The sequence below is a fragment of the Prionailurus viverrinus genome, chromosome D3 (genome assembly GCF_022837055.1).
Source record: "Prionailurus viverrinus isolate Anna chromosome D3, UM_Priviv_1.0, whole genome shotgun sequence".
NCBI lineage: Eukaryota > Metazoa > Chordata > Mammalia > Carnivora > Felidae > Prionailurus > Prionailurus viverrinus.
Window position 1 is genome coordinate 22,265,702 of NC_062572.1, and position 18,588 is coordinate 22,284,289.

At 43.8% G+C, this 18,588-nt stretch overlaps 1 protein-coding gene across 2 annotated transcripts; it reads right to left on the minus strand.

Annotated features, from left to right (window-relative positions):
• Window positions 1–5,327: 5,327 nt before the first annotated feature.
• On the minus strand, window positions 5,328–16,565 carry YWHAH (tyrosine 3-monooxygenase/tryptophan 5-monooxygenase activation protein eta). 2 transcript variants are annotated; one of them, XM_047828198.1, is made up of 3 exons: window positions 16,240–16,565; window positions 13,531–13,552; window positions 5,328–6,789 (listed from the first exon to the last, which is right to left on the minus strand). In XM_047828198.1, the coding sequence occupies exons 2-3, from the start codon at window positions 13,537–13,539 to the stop codon at window positions 6,136–6,138; spliced, it is 663 nt and encodes a 220-aa protein (XP_047684154.1). In that variant the 5' UTR covers window positions 13,540–13,552; window positions 16,240–16,565; the 3' UTR covers window positions 5,328–6,135. The 2 variants fall into 2 exon arrangements, with proteins under 2 accessions (XP_047684154.1, XP_047684153.1); XM_047828197.1 differs by lacking the exon at window positions 13,531–13,552 and having other exon boundaries at window positions 16,240–16,560.
• Window positions 16,566–18,588: the final 2,023 nt, after the last annotated feature.

Genomic DNA, 18,588 nt, shown 5'->3' on the forward strand with positions numbered 1-18,588 from the left:
TGTTGCTCCTGAAATGTTTTTCTTCTTTTAATAATCTCCCTGCATTGCTCTAACCCCCAGAAATACATAAGAATTCTGTTTGCCCATTTCACTGCAGAACTGTCCTCCTGGAGGGTTGCCATGGCAGTTGAATGATGTCACTGCCCTGGAAACAGTTGCCTAGGAGATGAGTGATGTCACTTCCAGGAGGTGATTGCCATGGCAACCATCTCAGTGAAACTAGGGGTGGCCAGGAAAGTGAAGGGGGGTGGAGGGCGGATACAGAAGGGACAAATGTGAAGGGCGGAAGGAAGGGGGGGCGGGGAGTACAGGAAAAACGGCCAGGAAGAGGATGGGGACCATCCCAGAGCAGTTGAAAATAACAGAAAATCAGAAATGGAAAAGCAAGCAAAGACCACCAAAAGCACCCACCTCATTTTTAGAGGCTGCTGACAGGCCAGAACTTGCTCAAGGTCACACCGCCAATTTACAAGTGATGTTAGAACAAAGCCCAAGGCATAATTCCCATTTCTTATGTGGCTCATCAGTAGACTTGGGTGGTGAAATAAAGGATTCTTTTGGTCATTTCTTATTAAAAATTCTGGTCTCAAATCAATTGTTCATGAATTCAACAAATTCTTGTGAACTGTGTGCTAGGCCCAGAGAAAAACCTGAATGACATTTTCAGGGTTATTTATGTTTATCATATCTCCTCCCCACTAGAGTGTTAGCCCGATGACAACGGGCAATGCACCCTGCCCAGTCTACCTGTGTTTGTTGGGTGACTGAAGGTGAAGTGCCATTGTGTGGTACAGACCCATAGTACTAGAGTCCAGAGAGAAGGTCATGGTTAGCTGTCAGGGAGAAGATGGAATTTCATAGATAAGATTTGAATAGGCCAAGAGAAGAAAGCCATTCCAAAAAGGAAGAGGAATGGCTTAAGCCAAAATGAGAGCTGGCTGAACAGTTTGGGTCCAGCTGCACAGAGATTTCACCTAGTGGTGCTTTGGTTCACCTCTTAGGGTCATTCTGTTGCTGTAGCACTGATAGGCATCTCCTCTTCTGGAAGAATGAGCTCCAAGGATTAGGAGGAAGATAGGCATTAAACTCCATGTTGCTGAATATTGCTGGAGGTGGGGGTGGGGCAGAGACTGATCTGAAGAGGTAAGTGTAAAGAAAGTAAACTGAGAGAAATCCGGCTGATAAGGAAGGAAAGGATCCCATCAAGAAAGACTGAAATATCAGGCTTCCAGCCTCTACCTGAAGGCAACATACTCATGAAAAGAACAAAGACTTTGGAACCCTGCACAAGGTCATGTGCTGTCACTTCTTAGCTGTGTGACTATATGGAAGTCTGTTTTCTCTCTGAGCCTCTCGATTATAGCTACAAACTCATTCATGGGATTGTTGGCTTTTATTTTTTAAGTGTATGTAAAGCCCCATTTAGGGGCTCCTGGGTGGCTCAGTCGGTTAAGTGTCCAACTCTCGATTTTGGCTCAGGTCATGATCTCGAAGTTTGTGGTTGTTGTTGTTGTTTTTTAATTTACATCCAAATTAGTTAGCATATAGTGCAACAATGATTTCAGTAGATTCCTTAGTGCCCCTTACCCATTTAGCCCATCCCCCTCCCACAACCCCTCCAGTAACCCTCAGTTTGTTCTCCATATTTATGAGTCTCTTCTGTTTTGTCCCCCTCCCTGTTTTTATATTATTTTTGTTTCCCTTCCCTTATGTTCATCTGTTTTGTCTCTTAAAGTCCTCATATGAATGAAGTCATATGATTTTTGTCTTTCTCTAATTTCACTTAGCATAATACCCTCCAGTTCCATCCACATAGTTACAAATGGCAAGATTTCATTCTTTTTGATTGCTGAGTAATACTCCATTGTATACATATGCCACATCTTCTTTATGCATTCATCCATCGGTGGACATTTGGTCTCTTTCCATACTTTGGCTATCATTGATAGTGCTGCTATAAACATGGGGTGCATGTGTCCCTTCAAAACAGCACACCTGTATCCTGTGGATAAGTGCCTAGTAGTGCAATTGCTGGGTCATAGGGTAGTTCTATTTTCAGTTTTTTGAGGAACCTCCATACATTTTCCAGAGTGGCTGCACCAGCTTGCATTCCCAATAAATAAAAATGTTTTTAAAAATTTAGAATAATAATGCAAAGTCTGACCCAAAGTCACCAGGCAGGAGGCTTCCCAGACAGATCAGAGGTTTCAGATGAGACAGTGTTTCATTAGGCCTTGATTTGGGTGGGACGTTGGATAGATTGAATAAGGAAGAAGAGAGACCAGAGAGGCAGGGAGGCAAACTATTGTAACTTTTCTGGGACTCCTTTTCTCCAGATAGGGATCAAAAAACCCATGGTGTACTGGAAAGAGCCTTGGAGGACTGCCCCAGTTTTGATCTGTGTTATTACTCTTACTAGCTATATACCTCATACCACTTGATAACCTGGTTTTCTCATCTGTCAAAAAGACTATCATTCCTATCTTCCAGGGATGCTGTAAAGATCCAGAGACCACACATCTGAAGTGCGAACAAAGTAGATATTTGAAATGGTTGTTTTCATCAGTCTAATTACTGGGCTTTATAATAGAAGATGATAAGTCCCAGCCAGCTGTGAATCCATTTTTATGCTTCCCTGATGGAGGGTCTCCCGAGAACTGAGTACACTCTTGGTCTCTTGAATGGCAAGAAGTCTGTAAGGACGTATAGGGGGTGTGGAGGGCCCAACATTCGGAATGCAGCCTAGTTCATTTTATAAGCCAAGAGGCATCCCGAACTCCCCAGTCTGAAGAGATTTAGGACAGCCAAGTATTTACCCGACAATAGCTCCATTACCAAGAGCCCGGAAGCAGCCTAAGTGTCCAATTGATGAATGGATAAAGAAAATGTGGTTTATATATATAGTGGAATATTATTCATCCATAAAAAATGAAATCTTAGCATCTGCAATGGCATGGATGGAGCTAGAGATTATAATGCTAAGTGTAGTCAGTCAGAGAAAGACCAATACTGTATGATTTCACTCATATGTGACATCTAAGAAACAAAACAAACAAGCAAAGGGAGAAAGACAAACCAAGAAACAGACTGTTAACTATAGAGAACAAACTGATGATTACCAGTTGGGGAGGTGGGTGGTGGGGATGGGTGAAATCGATGATGGGGATTAAGGAGGGCACTTGTCACAATAAGCACTAGATGATTAAAATAAAAACTTGAAAACAAGAATCCTATACCCTTTCCACCAACTGAAACAAATGATTTTTGAGCAGTTTGAGGAGTTACTGAAAATCTGCAGCAAGCACCAATAAATTTAAACATCCAAGTATAATCCCTTCAACTCTAAGTGAAAATATTAAAAGCACTGAAGGTGTCCCCAGAATGGGATGTGTGCCATATCCATTTTTTTCTTCTCAATCCCAAGAGCATAGTAGTGTAAAGAACCATGAACAAAAATTTAAAGAATCTGAATGCTAGTCTAGGTTCTGTTACCAATTTTCCAGTAACTCTGGAAAAGCCATCTCATTTCCCTGAAGTTTAGTTTCCCCTGCTGTAACATTGAGATGACCCTGTCATTTCATAAGCTTATCTTGACAAATTTTAAAACATGAGTGTACAAAACTGGAAAGTAAGCTTTAAGATTATGCAGTAGAGAAGCCTTCCAGGTCTATGGCACATGTAATTTGTAGCTCCCTGAGGTGCTCTCAAAGAATCCCACTAACCACTTATGGGGCTAAAACTTAATTATGTGTGTCTTTGCATTCCCATTCTCCATTCCCAGACCAAAGATGCCTTACACAGAGTGCTTTGAGTTGAATGAAAACAATACAAATCCTACACTTAATAAAAACTGAGAGACGCTAAGTCTCAAAAAGTTACGTGGCTTGGCAAGGCTGCCTGGAGCATGGCACTGCCAGACCCCAAGAGAGGGCAGTTAGAACTCTGCATGGATTAGAAGCTGTAGACAGGCTGTCCTCTGGGACTTAACAGCTGTGTGAACCCCAGAGGTCCACAACCTCATTGGTTTCCTCATTTGCAAGATGGGGACAAAACCCTTCATAAGCCAGCTATGCAATGAAAATGACTTTTCCTAAAGCTCTTCCTGTAAAGGGCATTTCAAATTTATAAAGTTCTAATGTCTACATGTTTACCAAGCCAAGTGTCTTGGCCACATAAAGCTGGTTACTTTAAGATACCTGACTTACTAACTGAAGTGAAAGTCAATAACCACTTTAGCTAGCAATTAGGTCAACCTGCAACAGTATTTTAGGAGCACAAGGGTCATACCTCTACTTCAGAATGAGAAAACAGGTTAAACTTCCAAGCTAAAAAGGTCTGTACCTCCACCAAAACGGAAGTTCAAGGACAGAGACTGGGTGATGGCATTTCTCACCAGTCTAGTGTCAAGCTTAGTCAGGATTAAGGTATCCTAAGACCTATGTGTTACTGAACCAATCCACTTAACAAGCACTTTGAGTCCTGGACACCAAGCTGCAGGTGGTAAAACCTGTGAGGGGCTCAAGTCCACATCACCAGAGAATGAGTGTAGCTGGGGATGCTAAGCCTCAAGAGAAGCCTTGGGGTGAAGGCAGATGAAATAGCTTAAGGGGTCTGGCCTTTTCCTTCTTTAAACTCAGAGGGTTTTTTGTTGTTTTTTTTTTCTATTTTAAAGAATACTCAAAGCTTTCTTAGTAATAATCACTAGATTATTTCAGGGATCCAGGTTGTGCCCTGAATTAACATTTTATTATATCTAACACAGTAAGGGTATTCAGAAAATTTGAGGACAGGTATAAGCTCAATATCTACTCTGGTTAAATATCAACCAACACTCCAGTCGGGTAGGTCAAGCTACACCCTCCCAGGTTAAACACAGGCCTGACCTTTCAGTGGTCAGGTGCTATATTGAGGAAGACAGCATTTTGGTCTGCTCAACTCCCATACAACCACTCGGTGTCAGGAAGAGTGGGTCAGAGAGACTATGCTGACTAGGTTCACAGTAAACAATTTAAAATTCATGAGTCTTATGTGTATACTGCAAAATGTTATAATGGAATCAGAGAGCGAGAAACTTACTGTGCTAGGGGCACCTGGGTGGGGTCCAACTCTTCATCTGAATTCCAGCCCTGAACTGATAGCACAGAGCCTGCTTTGGATTCTGTCTCTCCCTCTCTCAAAATAAATAAACTTAAAAAAACAAACAAAAAAAACCTGTTTTTAAAAATGCTTCAGTGGTTGAGAGACTAAAACCAGAATTCAAAATGGTAACCTATTAAATAGCTCCTTCAGAAGGGGAAAAATGAAAAACACATATGTAGACAAGAATATCCCCAAAGCAGCATTTATTTACCCACTGAATTCCAAAACATTTAATTTAGAAGTCTGGCATTTCATAATCACCCATCTTGATTGACATGGGCTGACACATGGCGCTGTCAGGATACACAGGACAATAGCCAAAGAGTTACAAAAAATAAATCCATGATTCTTAAAACAATCGCAACCAAAAAAAAAAAAAAAAAGTTACAGGTATCAAAACTTTAGATGCATTGCATTGAAAAAGAAGGTTTGTGCACATCATAATTTAAAGAGGCAAAACAAGGCGCTACTGAAACCTCACGTTAAACAGTTCATTAAGAAGCTGATGGAAAGGAGAGAGGTCTCTGTAATCAGCTTCCCTTAACAGTTTTCCATTAGCTGAAGAAAGAGGTGGGAGGGGTGAATTCATTTTTTGCATGCACAAGATGTACTGCTTAACAAAACACTATCAGCTTGTTTTAAATGGATCATTTAAATATCAACTGTAGCCTGTGTTGGCTAATTCTCCTTTCTAAACTTCCCCAATACTTTTGCTTGGATTTCACATACATTAATAGGCACAGAATGCCTCATTCAGAACCCACTTGTCTGCACAATTCGGAAAGGGAGCCCCTATGGGCTTAAAGCAACCATCAATCCAGCAATGCCCATGAAGATTTATCTGAAACTGCTTCCCAAGGGGCAGGAGAGCAGATCTTAGTAGCTGTGCTGCCAATACAGATAGGTTTAGCACTAGATATTTAGTGATTGTGGCAAGGAAGAATCAGTGATGATGGGGGTGGTGGGTGAAGGAAGGGCCAGGGACCCAAAGACTCTTCAGTTGCCTTCTCCTGCTTCTTCATCCTGCTGGTCGCTCGTCCAGAGGGTGAGGTTGTCTCGCAGCAACTGCATGATGAGCGTGGAGTCCTTATAGGAATCCTCGTTTAGTGTGTCCAGCTCAGCTATGGCATCATCAAAGGCTTGTTTGGCTAAGAGGCAGGCCTGCTCAGGTGCATTCTGGATCTCATAGTAGAACACAGAGAAGTTGAGGGCCAGACCCAGCCGGATGGGGTGCGTTGGCTGCATGTGCTCTTTGCTGATTTCAAAGGCTTCCTTGTAGGCAGCCTCAGAAGCTTCGACCACACTGTTTTTCTTCTCTCCGGAAGCTACCTCTGCCAAGTAGCGGTAGTAATCACCTTTCATTTTCAGGTAAAATACCTTGCTTTCATACTGGAAATCATTGCAGTTCTTGATGAGGAACTTGTCAAGCAGAGCCAGGACATCATTGCACACTGTTTCCAGCTCCTTCTCAATCTTCTCCCGGTAAGCTTTAACTTTCTCCAATTTCTTTTCATTTCCATCAGCCATGGTTTTCTGCTCAATGCTGCTGATGACCCTCCAGGAAGATCGCCTGGCACCAACCACATTCTTGTAGGCCACAGAGAGGAGGTTTCGATCTTCATTGGAGAGAGGTTCATTGAGCTCTGTCACCTGCAAAAAAATCCCAAAAAGATAAACACTGAGATCTGAATCCAAAAATATTAGAAATCTTCCTTTGAATCTAATCAACACTTTCTCAAAAACAGGATCATGGACAAGCCACACTAGTATAAACAGAATACTTGAAATAAAATATTCAGTGATAAGGGATATGAGAAATTCATATTTAAGATGTTGCCTTAGTCTTGGTAGAGATATAGGGATAAAGGTAATCATGGAAAGACTGTGGTGGTACACAGTGGTGGATGAAAAAGTCCTGAGGTTCAGCTATTCTGCAAAAAGTATTGTCAACAATGAGATCAAACAACTCCTTTGCCAAATGTTCAAGGATTATAGACTGGAAGTACATTCCAGATTCTGCTTCCAATTGTATATTCTAAAAAGAACCAATCACACCTCCCTCAAACACATATTAATAGGTAAGAGCTTCACCTATGAGATCAAACACAGATCAAGTGGCCAGAGTTTTGCCCTGAGTGGTTACACAGATAATCCCACTGGTACACCCAGACCTCCCCCAATCCAAATGGATGCATGAGTGACAGTAATGTGCCCCAGCCTCTGCTAAAAGGAAACACAGTTACTCAGCAGTAAGCTCTACTTTGACTTACCTGACAGGAAACCCTGACTGGCCATCGAGGATGGAAACACCAATTATTTTAAGTGGAAATGTTAAACTTCACAAGCTGTAGCTTTCTTTAGGTAGTTCTCCATGATGCCAACTCCAAGCAACCCAGCTTATGTAGTTAGTAGAAAGAGCACCAGACTTTTGTGTTGAATTGTGTCCCCTTAAGTTATGTTGAAGTCCTAAACTCTGGTACCTATGAATGTGACCTTATTGGGAAACAGAACCTCTACAGATGTAATCAAGTCAAGATGAGATCATACTGTATTAGGGTGGATCCCAAATCCAATGACTGGTGCCCTTAAAAGGAGTGAGAGATTTGGAGAGACCTATGGAGAACAGCATGTGATGATGGAGGCAGAGACTGGAGTGATGTGTCTACAAGCCAAGGAAGGCCAAGGATTGCCAAGACACACCAAAAGTTAAAAAAGAGGCTAGGAAGGATTTTTCCCCAGAGCCTTCAGGAGCACGGCCCTGCTGACACCTTAATCTTGGACTTCTAACCTTCCCAACTGCAACAAAATAATTTGTTTTAAGCTACCCAGTTTGTGGTACTTTGTTTGGCAGCCCAAGGAAACTAATACAGATGTGGAATCAGAAAACTTTGGTCTGGGTCCCCCAAAGCTGCTAATTTGCTAAATCAGCCTCTTTTAAAAAGTAGGGGGATTCCTTAATGTATATGACTTACTGGTAAAAGTCTTTAATTTTCAGAAAAAAAGGAAAACACTTAGGAAACCATAAAACACTAAGCAAAGAAAAATATTACTTAAACCATAAGGAGAGAACTCCTGTAAGTGAGGGGAAAGGGGGAAAGGCCAGGTGCAAAGGAGAAAGTTATTAACAGCATATTAAAACAGACAGGCTTTAACACGGATTGAACAGACTCAGCAGTGGAGAACCAGAAATTCTAAAAAAGAACCAAAACATTAACTCAAGAACATAAGCACAAATATAATCATTATGTGTAAAATTAGAAAACTTGTGCCAAGTTCTTCATTGTCTACCAGCAACTCCTCCCCACCAACATACCCTGGACAAGATAAAAATACCAACTCTGTCTTCTAATTTCCCCATTCCCGTCCCTATTACCCATACTCTTTTGCTACAGACCCCCAGCCGGAGATTGTCTCTCCTCCTCTGACTACTTAATCAACCCAACTCCACTTTTTTCTTCACTGTGGTCTTTGGTTACAGGCTGCCTCTGCCCTTCAGTAGGATGGCTGCCTGCAAACCAGGCTCCTCATTCCTCCTCACAGACATGAGTGGTCTCCACAGTTTTCTCAATGATCCACCTCAGTCCAGGGCAATCTTCTCTCTACTAATCCAAAATCCATACTCCCTTCAAATCCATTTGAAGACCTGTAACCCCACCAGTTTTCTCCTCCAGTGAGTTCCTTTAAACACATACATTAGTTCATTAGAAATATAAAGAGACTTTATATTTGTTAATTTAGTCTTTAAAGGAAGCAACCCTTATAAATCAAAATTCCATCTTGAATCCTCTGAAAAATCTCAGAATGTCTGAATCTTCTTGAATGACTCACTTTTTCAGGGCAATATTCAGTGAAACAAATATGAGGTAAGCACAGAATTTGAGCTCCTTAGATCCTGAAGTAAATCTAAGGCACTTGACATTAAAATGCAAACGATATCCAAAAAAATTTTTAAATAAAATAAGATGCAACAATATCCAAAGAGTCACTATATACTTCACCCTGTGGCTAATAAAGATGCTTATTAAGACTGCCACAAAGACCCAAGTTAACTCTCCAGAATGTATCGTTAAAACTGAGTGCATGTGAAATATGTTTATATATCACACACGGTGTTTGTACAATGGACAGTATCATTACTAAAAAACAAAACCACCATAAGACATCTGGAGTTTAGCCTGAGCTAGCTGTGTGACCTTGTCTGGGAATCAAAAGTAAAACAAGGGGTATCAGCCTAAACGATTTCCAAGGACCTCTTCAGCTCTAATATTCTAGGGTTCCATTTTTCCTGAGCAACTATAAGAGGTGTGGAAAGGCACAAGGTTGATAATATTAGTTTAAAAGAAATTTGGGTGTATCCACAGGTTTCTGGAATGCATGCAGCTCTTCTCCATCAGGAATAAACTGCCCAAAAAGGCTACTGGGCAATATTTATCACACCTTCACAAGCAAAATCATTTACTAGGATTATTAGTGTTTATATAACAATCATCTGGTTTCCTGCCAGTCTGAATGAATCACTATCAGCATCAGCTGAGTGTGACTAACAGCTAAGCAAGCATTGTTCTTAGAACCCCAGCCAGGGCCTAACTAGGAAATAACTGGATATGTTTAAATATAGTATTTTTTTATGCTCCTGGGTTACAACTCAGTTACGAAAGGGAAACTTATGGAAGGAAGATCATTTTATTACTTGATTGGATAACTAAAGGAAACTGAGCTTTCCCCACATTGGAAAATGATAGAGCAAAATGCAATCAAATGGCCTATTAAAATACACAGGACTTACAGCCAGTCTTGTTTGGTGACACACACTGCAAATAACCTTCATAAATGTTAGCACCAGTTCCCAACATTTTAAATTCTAGACTACTGGAGGCAGGAGAGCTAAGGCAAGTCTGGTGATATGCTAAGAGAAGCAGACACTGGGAGGCAATGTAGTATAATGGAAAGGGAAACAGCTACTAGTCCCAACCACAGCCAGATGGTCATCTGCATGCATATTCTATGCAGATGATTTAGTGCAGCTCTACAATTATAAGTTTCCAAATGGCTTCTAACTGGGAACATGAAGCAAAGACACAGAATTTTCAAGATAGAGAGACCTGCACAATGGTTCTCAACCTGCTTTCTACTCCAGCCAGTTTCAACACACCCTCATTTCTGCCACACATCAGCTGCCTTCAGGGTAGCCATTCCAGACACTAAGTCTTCATGTGGCTGCACCACATCTAAGGGGCTCCTCAACTCTGCACACAGCCTCTCTGCCTTCCTGTTCTGTCCACCTCCCACTCCACTTAATCCTACTTACACTCTTTCTGAAAACCTTAAATTGGTGGACCATTCCCATTTATTATAAAGGCCCATGTCTCCATCTCCCTTAAGGATTGGACTCCAGGCCAGCCATTTGACTGATGGCCTTACCATACTGCCATGGCTGTGCCAACCCCAGCCCAGAGCACTCACTTCCACCCCATTTTCTCCGCTCTGGGACTACACAGCAGTACTAGAAGTTACAAATAAGCCGGCAGGCTACTAACTCATTTATCTTCCTATGACACCATTCGCTTACTCAAAAATTCCTAAGGGCCTCCTCCCACTAACTCACCAGGCAATAAACTATGTGTTTGTGAATAAAAATAGATCCACTGCCAAAAATAGCACAGGGACTATTTGGGAAAACTTAAAGTTCTTAATCTGGGAAACATCCAACCTCAAAAGTAATACTGAGCAAACAAAAAATGCCACCCCATGGACTGCCAGGCCACATTGCCGAAGTCAGGGTAAACGTTATTTCTCCTGAAGGGCACTCCCATCCTTCAGAGCTACATGCACACACTACTATCCCATCTTTTATAGTTACCCACACTCACTTGCTACCAACAAGCTTGCTTTTGATATAAGAGTTTACAACAGGAAAAAACGACTCTCATGTATAATTAAGTAAAAATAACCACATCATAAAATCTTTAAGCTTCTGTGGCAGAACAGAGTTGTATGTATTTTAAAAAAAGAAAAGAAAAAGAAAAAAAAGATGAGCCAGAGGAATGAAAGTTTTTTTGGCTGACTCTTCCCCAAGTTACTGTTCTCAAAGTGAGGATCTGGCTGGTCCCAAGCTGATAAAGCACCCACCTGTCACCACTTGCCCAGGCCTGGAAAGACCACTCCCTGTCCTCACCAGGGCAAGGCTGCAGTCCTAGAAAGCCAAAGAGAAGCTAAACTTCAAGCTCAGAGCAGATGAGTTCAGGTAGTTAATATCCACTTGAAGCTTAAATTAGTCAAAATAGCTACCTTTATATCATGGAGAGACTGCCTTTTTCTTGCTCTTGACATAACTAAACATTTTTGTAAGGATTGGCAAGGATTAAACACAACCCATCTGAATGGTTACTGCATGCTACTATCCCTGGAGGCACCAGTGCTGAAAGCTTCAGAAGCTGTGCCAAGTTCCGATCGCAGGGAAGTGCCAACACCCACCACCACAGGGGAAAGCCGCTGCAGCCAGGAGTGGGAAGAGCACCCAAACCATGGGGCAGAAGATGGGTGGCCTCAACCAGGACACTAAGAGGAATTTTACCAATAACCTAGACAATGAAACTTTAGGGCCTATAGGCTTATAAAATATACTAAAAGCCATGTGGAGAAACAACTGGTACCAAGGATATGAAGCAATTTCTTAAAATACCACAAGTATAATTTAACATAGAGTCCTGCACTTCTTAATTCATAGCAGGAATTCAAATTCAATTAAAACTTTGTTTCTTACACTAAAAACCCCTCCTGGTCTTCAGAACAAGCAAAATCCAGATGTGTGAGTTTGCCTTTTACGTTCCCCTGCTATAGCTAAGACCCATAGGCAGTAGATTGTTTTTAATCAAACTTGGCAAAAATGGCTTACATCTGATAGGTGAAATTATTTGTTCACTAAACCCACTTGTGTAAAGGGCCTAGAAGTCAGTCACCAATGATGACTAGTATACCAGAATGTATACTAGAAATATTATCCCTGGGCCATTATTATACAGTGGTTAAAGTTACAGTTCTACTTTCCAGAGTTCAATTCTTGGCTTTACAACTTGACCTCAAAAAAATTAACCTCTTTAAATCCCTTTGTAAAATGGAGTTAACAACTATCCAGAGTTAATCCATCTGGAGTTGTTATGAAAATTAAATGAAAATGTACACATGGGAGTAACAGCTAACCATTTACTGAATGCCTAATTAGTAAAATGGTTAAGTTCCATAAACTTGGTGAATTGCAACACAGAAAACACATTTGTGGTACCTCCTCCTAAACCATATTTCTGGAAGCGTGACACTGCATTCTAATACTAATATGAAATTCCAGACAAAGCTCTGTGAACTGTTCACCATCTGAAATCCTTTTAATTCAGGCTACTGCAAGAATCCAGAACCTTCTCTTCTTCCTCAACCAAAATATGGCAAAGCAATAACTACATTACAAATGAGCACTTAGTGGGAAAGAGGACTCTCTAGTTTATTTCATATTTCAAACTACAGCACTCCTGTGGCTTTAAGATTTCACACTAATCACAATTTTGGTATACCTCAAAATCATCTTTAGTTTTAATACCTGCAACACAGCATTATGTCTCACCCTGAGCCACTCAGCCGAGCTCTCCTTTTATATACCACCTGCTCATTCCTCCACTTCCCATAATCTCACAGCTGTTGGAATAAGAGCCTTTTGCCCCTGGTTGGGCCAAGTGCCTCTTCCTCTCAGACTGTTTCTTTAAGCTGCAGCTTTGTTTCCTACACTTAAGATTTTTATAGATATTCTTCAAGTCCTTCAGACTTTCTCTGTCCTTTGTCAACCTTGTAATCAACTATGTAAAAATGTTAAAACACACCATGCTATCCCAAATATTTTGATGTTTTTTAAATTCACAATTACTACTTCTATGTTTTAATATAAAATAGATGACTTACAGCAATAAGAGACATGAATGAATCACGTCTATCCATGAGTACTCACCGGAAATCTGGTTATTTACCCTCTTTCCTTAAATCATTCAGTCTAATGCACTGACATTTTTTATCCTCCTTTATAGGTTTATTTTACTTTCTCTTAAGATTTTAAAATACCTATTTTTCAGAGGTTACGATTTCTGTAAGGTCATTCCAACCCCCGCCTGGAAAGGACCTGGGTTCTACAATGTTTCACAATGCTTCTTCCCACTGTTGCATTCTTTGCAAGCTGCTAGGTATGCATGAGATGAGGAGATCTTGAAGATGCTCCTTTACTTCAGAAGCATTTCTTGCCTCTTCACATTATGGGGTGAGGCAGGGAACTGCCTTGATTTGAGGCAACACCACTGTTTCCAATATTTTTCTTAAAGCTTTACTTAAAGCATGATTTCTCTTAAAGCTTACCGACACCATCCTCCAGGTGACGCTGGTAGCACAAGGAACATCAATGATTACAGACAGGCATTATTAGGTGACCATTTAAATTATAAAGAAAACAGAAAACAAGTTAGAATGAAGACTGAAAACTGACTTGATATTAATACCAACATTACTAGTTTTACATTTCAAAGGACTTGAAGCAAAGTGATGTTAGGTTTCAAAATTACAAGAGTGGTGGCATCAGAACATCTCCTCACTCAGGGTCTACTTACCTGCCCTTCCACCACCCGAAGAAATCCCACATAAATCCAGAGGGTTACTAGAATTCTCTTTTTCCAGAAGCTCTACTTTAGGTCTACAATATTAATAAAATGGGACTGAATCTTTTCCCAATAACATTAAGTATTTAACGCACAAATATCAAAAGATAAAACATAAGAAATGGTCTTCCACTGACCCCTGCCAAGTCCTTTCCAAAGAATATATTCCATTAATTTAGATGACAAAAAAAAACTTGGATTTTTTAAAAGGAGTTACCTTGAGGGAATGGTTTATCACAATTCTCAGATGACATAATGAAAGCTTGGATTGATTTTTAAATGCTGGATGGCTTATCCAACCCATCAATCATTTAAGATACAGCTATTACAGATTCCCAACACATGGAAGGGTCCATGAGTTTGCAAAATGCTACCTTAAAAGTCTCAGAGAAAAGCTGTAAACACAAGTTTCTAGCTAGCTGCAGTAAAGCATTATTCGAGACTGCTTATGAAAAGCAGAAAACCAATCTTTTTCTCTCCCCAAATAGTTTATTTCATTCTGGTTACATCTCTCAATCCTTTCCTTACTTTCCATTTCACGTTGCCTCAGATTTCCCAGAGCTCCAGAATGTCCTTTGTAGTCATTTTTCCTTAACCTCAATTCACCTTTATTCAAGACCAACTCCTTTATTCCCACCCAAAGGGCTCCTAACACTGAGGTCTTCAAGCCCCACTCACAAGGTGAACGAGGACCTCACTAAAATGTCCAGAGAGGCCTCAGCCTGCACAATCCCAGTACTACTCTGTTACTGGGGAGAAGAGGCTCACTCAAGTGTGACTTGTGTGGACAGAAGTGACTCTCTTATCCCAAAGAAAATTAAGCTCAGAACTCCTTCAGAGGAAATGGATTCCGTTGTTTCTGTAAAACCTGCAAAATTAATAGATTTTACATTTGTGTCCTTAAAGAGGTCCCCCTAAATTACAAAGACTTCAGATCCCAGACCTAGATTGTCCCTGGTTTAAGACTATCTAGCCTGTGACAGCATGCCAGTGCTCAAATCGGGATCACCAATGAATCAACAAATGAGTGGTAGTGGTGCTTTTCAAACACACTTAGGGCAAGGTGTAACAAGAATAGTACAGGAAAGATACCTCTTCAACTGTCTTTCTTAGCTGGATACTTCTAAATATTGACCTCAACAATGCATTTCATATGATATTAATATCAAAAGCCTGAAAAGGTTTTCAAACGATTCTGAAATTTTGGGGAGTCTCTCCATTTGTTGATTTCTAAGAAATCTCACAAGTCCAGCAAAAGGACAAATGAGCCATAATTCAGGCCAGTAATTGTCAAGCTTCAGCCCGCTAAAAATTGCCATGAGCACTGGTTAAGGTGCATTTCTGAGTCCCAATCCTAGAGTTGCAGAATCTTTATGTCTAAGGCAGATCCTCCCAGGTCTCCGGAGGATGTACACTGGATGAACATAGCAGGCTGGGGGCCGCCAGCTGTAGCTGTACCACTATGTGACCTTGACGCAGAGAAGTATCGTTCATTTAGAAGAAAACGTAAAATAATGTTAAGAGGCAGGGACAGTGCGAGGATAACCAGAACTCTTAGTCTCAGAAATGCAGGTGGTGTCTAATCCACGGTATTTGCTAGGGTGTGGCTGGGCACGACTCTTTCACCGGAAATCAAGCTGCAGAATCAATCTATAAGGATCTATGAGGATCTCGGGAAGGCAAAGGCATACAGTTCTGTCTCGCCAACAAGTCACGTCTCATTTTAATCTCCAGGCAGATGCTCCCCACGTCAAACCTGGTAATCGGGCCCCACACACCCCGCCCCCCCCCCCCCGCCCTCCCGCCTGCGTCCACGTCTAGACTGCAGGGTGGGGGGTCTTCGCACACAAAGCCAGACCCCGGGTATGGGAAGATGGAACGAGAACGATTCCGGCGAGCAGGGCAAAACAGATCGGAATCAGACACACTTCAGGTAGTGGCAGAGAAAACCAGGAGAGACAGGGCGCCACTCACTAGGTGATTCTTTATTACAAGTTGGGGTATGGAGGAAGGCGAGAGGAAGGTGTGCCCCTAAATTGAGCAGAACAGTCTAGAACGAGGAATGCGGCTCTCACGTTTCCTCGGGCACCCCCTCCCCCAACCCAAGGCTCCAAGCTGGGATGCCGCGACCCCTGCCCGCCCGAAAGGGGGCACTATCCCCCGCCCGCAGGAGGGTATTGTCACCCACCCGTCCCCGTGGGGCACCATTCCTCCCCGGAGACCCCACCCGGGCCCGGCCGCAGGAAATGGCGGGGCGGGCGCGGGAAGCGCGGGCTGCCGGCGGGCGGCCGCGCCCAGCGAGGTCGAGGGGTCGCCCAGGGCCCGGAGGGAGACGCCGCCCGGCCGCCCATCCCTCCCCTACGCCGGGCCCCCCAGACGGCCGCCCGGCCGCCCGGCCTCCCGGCGCGCTCACCGCCTTCATGGCGGAGGCCATGTCGTCGTAGCGCTCCGCCTGTTCGGCCAGCCGCGCCCGCTGCAGCAGCTGCTCTCGGTCCCCCATGTCGCTCGTGGCTTGGCCTCGCCTCACTCCCGCACCACTCGCCCGCTCGCCCGCCCGTGCGTCCGCTCCCTGGTTGCCGCGGAGGCCGCCGCCGCGCACGCGCACTGGCTCGCCGGCCGGCCGGAGGCTGCAGGCTGCAGGCAGCGCAGCCGCTCGCGCCCTCTCGCTGGCTCGCCCCGCACGCTGTGGCTCGCGCCACCGACGCTGCCAAGGGAGGAGAGGCGGCCGCGCGGGGCGGGGGGATGGGAGGACGGAGGACGCCTGCGCAGTGGGAGCAACCGGGCCTGGCGGCGGAGAGCGGCGGGAGTGGGAGGGGGGGAAGGGCGGGCCGGCCCTAACGGTCTATTTCAAGGTGACGTCACCTACTATAAATAGCTGCCGCCGCCACGGCCCCGCCCGAGAGCTGCGCAGGCGCCCTGTGAGTGCTGCATTTTACCGCCGCATAGGTGGAGGTGGGAGAAGGGAGAATGGGGTGGGGACTGCGGAGCCCTAGGAGAGGGCGCGGTGATGCGGTTGCGTAGGTAGCTCAGTGTCACAGCTCCTCCTTGAAGCGCGCCTCTGAGGCCAGGTTGGAGATCTGGCTTGAGAAGTTCCCAAAAAGCAAATAACCCTACTGTCCGGAAAAGCCCGGAGGCCGTGTGCCCCGAGGGGGGGCCGAGACCGCCCTCCTCGAGCCCCCAGGCTGGTGGACCGGGCCTTGGGACAAACGTTGCGCTTGGGTCTGCACTGGCCTTGGCCGGATCAGATCCGTCTTTGGGGACAGCACCCCTCCCGCCACCCCCAAATACACATTCACATACAGCGAGCTTCAGAGCTGCGCTCCTACCTTGAGAAGTGACTTTGGGTATACTGTGCCTTCCATGAGAAGAGGGACAGAGTAGTCTGGCTGTGATTAGTAACATTCAGCACATACCTACTAGGAGCCAGCCCACTGCTAGGCCTGTACGGACATAAACATTTAATCCTCACAACCCACCTCACAGGTGGGCACAGTTGGTCTCCCCATTTTTCAGAGTCAGATTAGTGACTCAAGGTTACACATCCTGTAAGCGGTGGGGCAGATCTGAGTTCAAACCCAGACTGAACATCCTTCTGTGGCAAAGGGGGGGTGGGGTGGGGTGGATGGGCTGGCTGCTCACTAAGTTCATCCCAGTTGTGGCATTCCGTGCCGAGGGTCCCTCATCCCAGGCCTGTGGCTGGGCGTTGGACAAACTAGGAAAATTCCAATGGCTAAAACACAGCCCCACTTAAGTACAAATGCCAAGGGCAGCACGGTAGAAAGGACCTTAGGTTCTCTGAGAATTTTATTGCATGCTCAGCATAGGGGGAAGGGGTAACTATAGAATAAGTAAGATACATTCTCTTGTCTCATAAGGTAGATCTAAATACGTGTAAGTACAGTTTAGCTGGACCCTGAGGAAGATGAGAGTCAGGGAAAAGGTATTAGGAGTGGGGTCCAGCAGACAAAGGCTTGGCAGCAAGGATAGAAACAAAATCAAAGATGGTGAGAAGACAGGCCTGGCAGTGGGCAATGAGGCTGGGCAAAACAAGATCATGGAGTGTTTTAAATGCCAGCCTGATTATTTGAGTCATTATCCTTAGGTAACTGGGAACCAGGAGAGATGTGGAAGCCATATTTCAAGCCAAGATTCTTACTCTGGGGAGTAAGATGCATTTGAAGGGAGAAGGGAGGGACTGATTGGACCTTAGTTTTACCATCTGGAAATTGGACTCGAAGGACTGTCAAATGCATTGTAGAATAGAAATCCTGAAATGCTCGAGATGGCAGGACACTTAGAGTCACTGTTATCCAACCCTTTATCCCACATAAGGAGAAACAGAGCTCTGAGGAGGAGAGGCTAGCCCCAGTTTGCACAGTGAATGAGCAGAGATGGGTCCTCCATACCAGTTCTCCTGCCTCTGGGCCTTTTTCTCCCTGCTGTGATTCTAAAATGAGGACCTCGGTATCCATGATACAGGATTTGAATGTGAATTTGGGAGAAGGCCTCCCACCCCAGGTTCCACCATGCTTTGAAGAGTCACCTTTGCTGACTACAAATGGAATTGAGGTTAACAAACCAGGCTGATCTTTCCCCTGGTGGATATCTTTACAGAGCATGGTAGATAATAATTAATTGTCCACCCCGCTCTCCATGAAAATGGGGTTCCAGTGAGAGGTGGGAGGAGGGCCAGCGCTGGGGGGATTTCTATGATTCCTTCCATCTCTTAGAGAAATTAGAGCCTTTCTAGCTTTTCTGATCA

Coding starts and splice junctions, on each gene's coding strand:
- YWHAH (XM_047828197.1), bottom strand. CDS start 16,326: ATGGGGGACCGAGAGCAGCTGCTGCAGCGGGCGCGGCTGGCCGAACAG. Junction 6,790..16,239: donor TGGCCTCCGCCATGAAGGCG/GTGAGCGCGCCG, acceptor ATTTTTTTGCAG/GTGACAGAGCTCAATGAACC.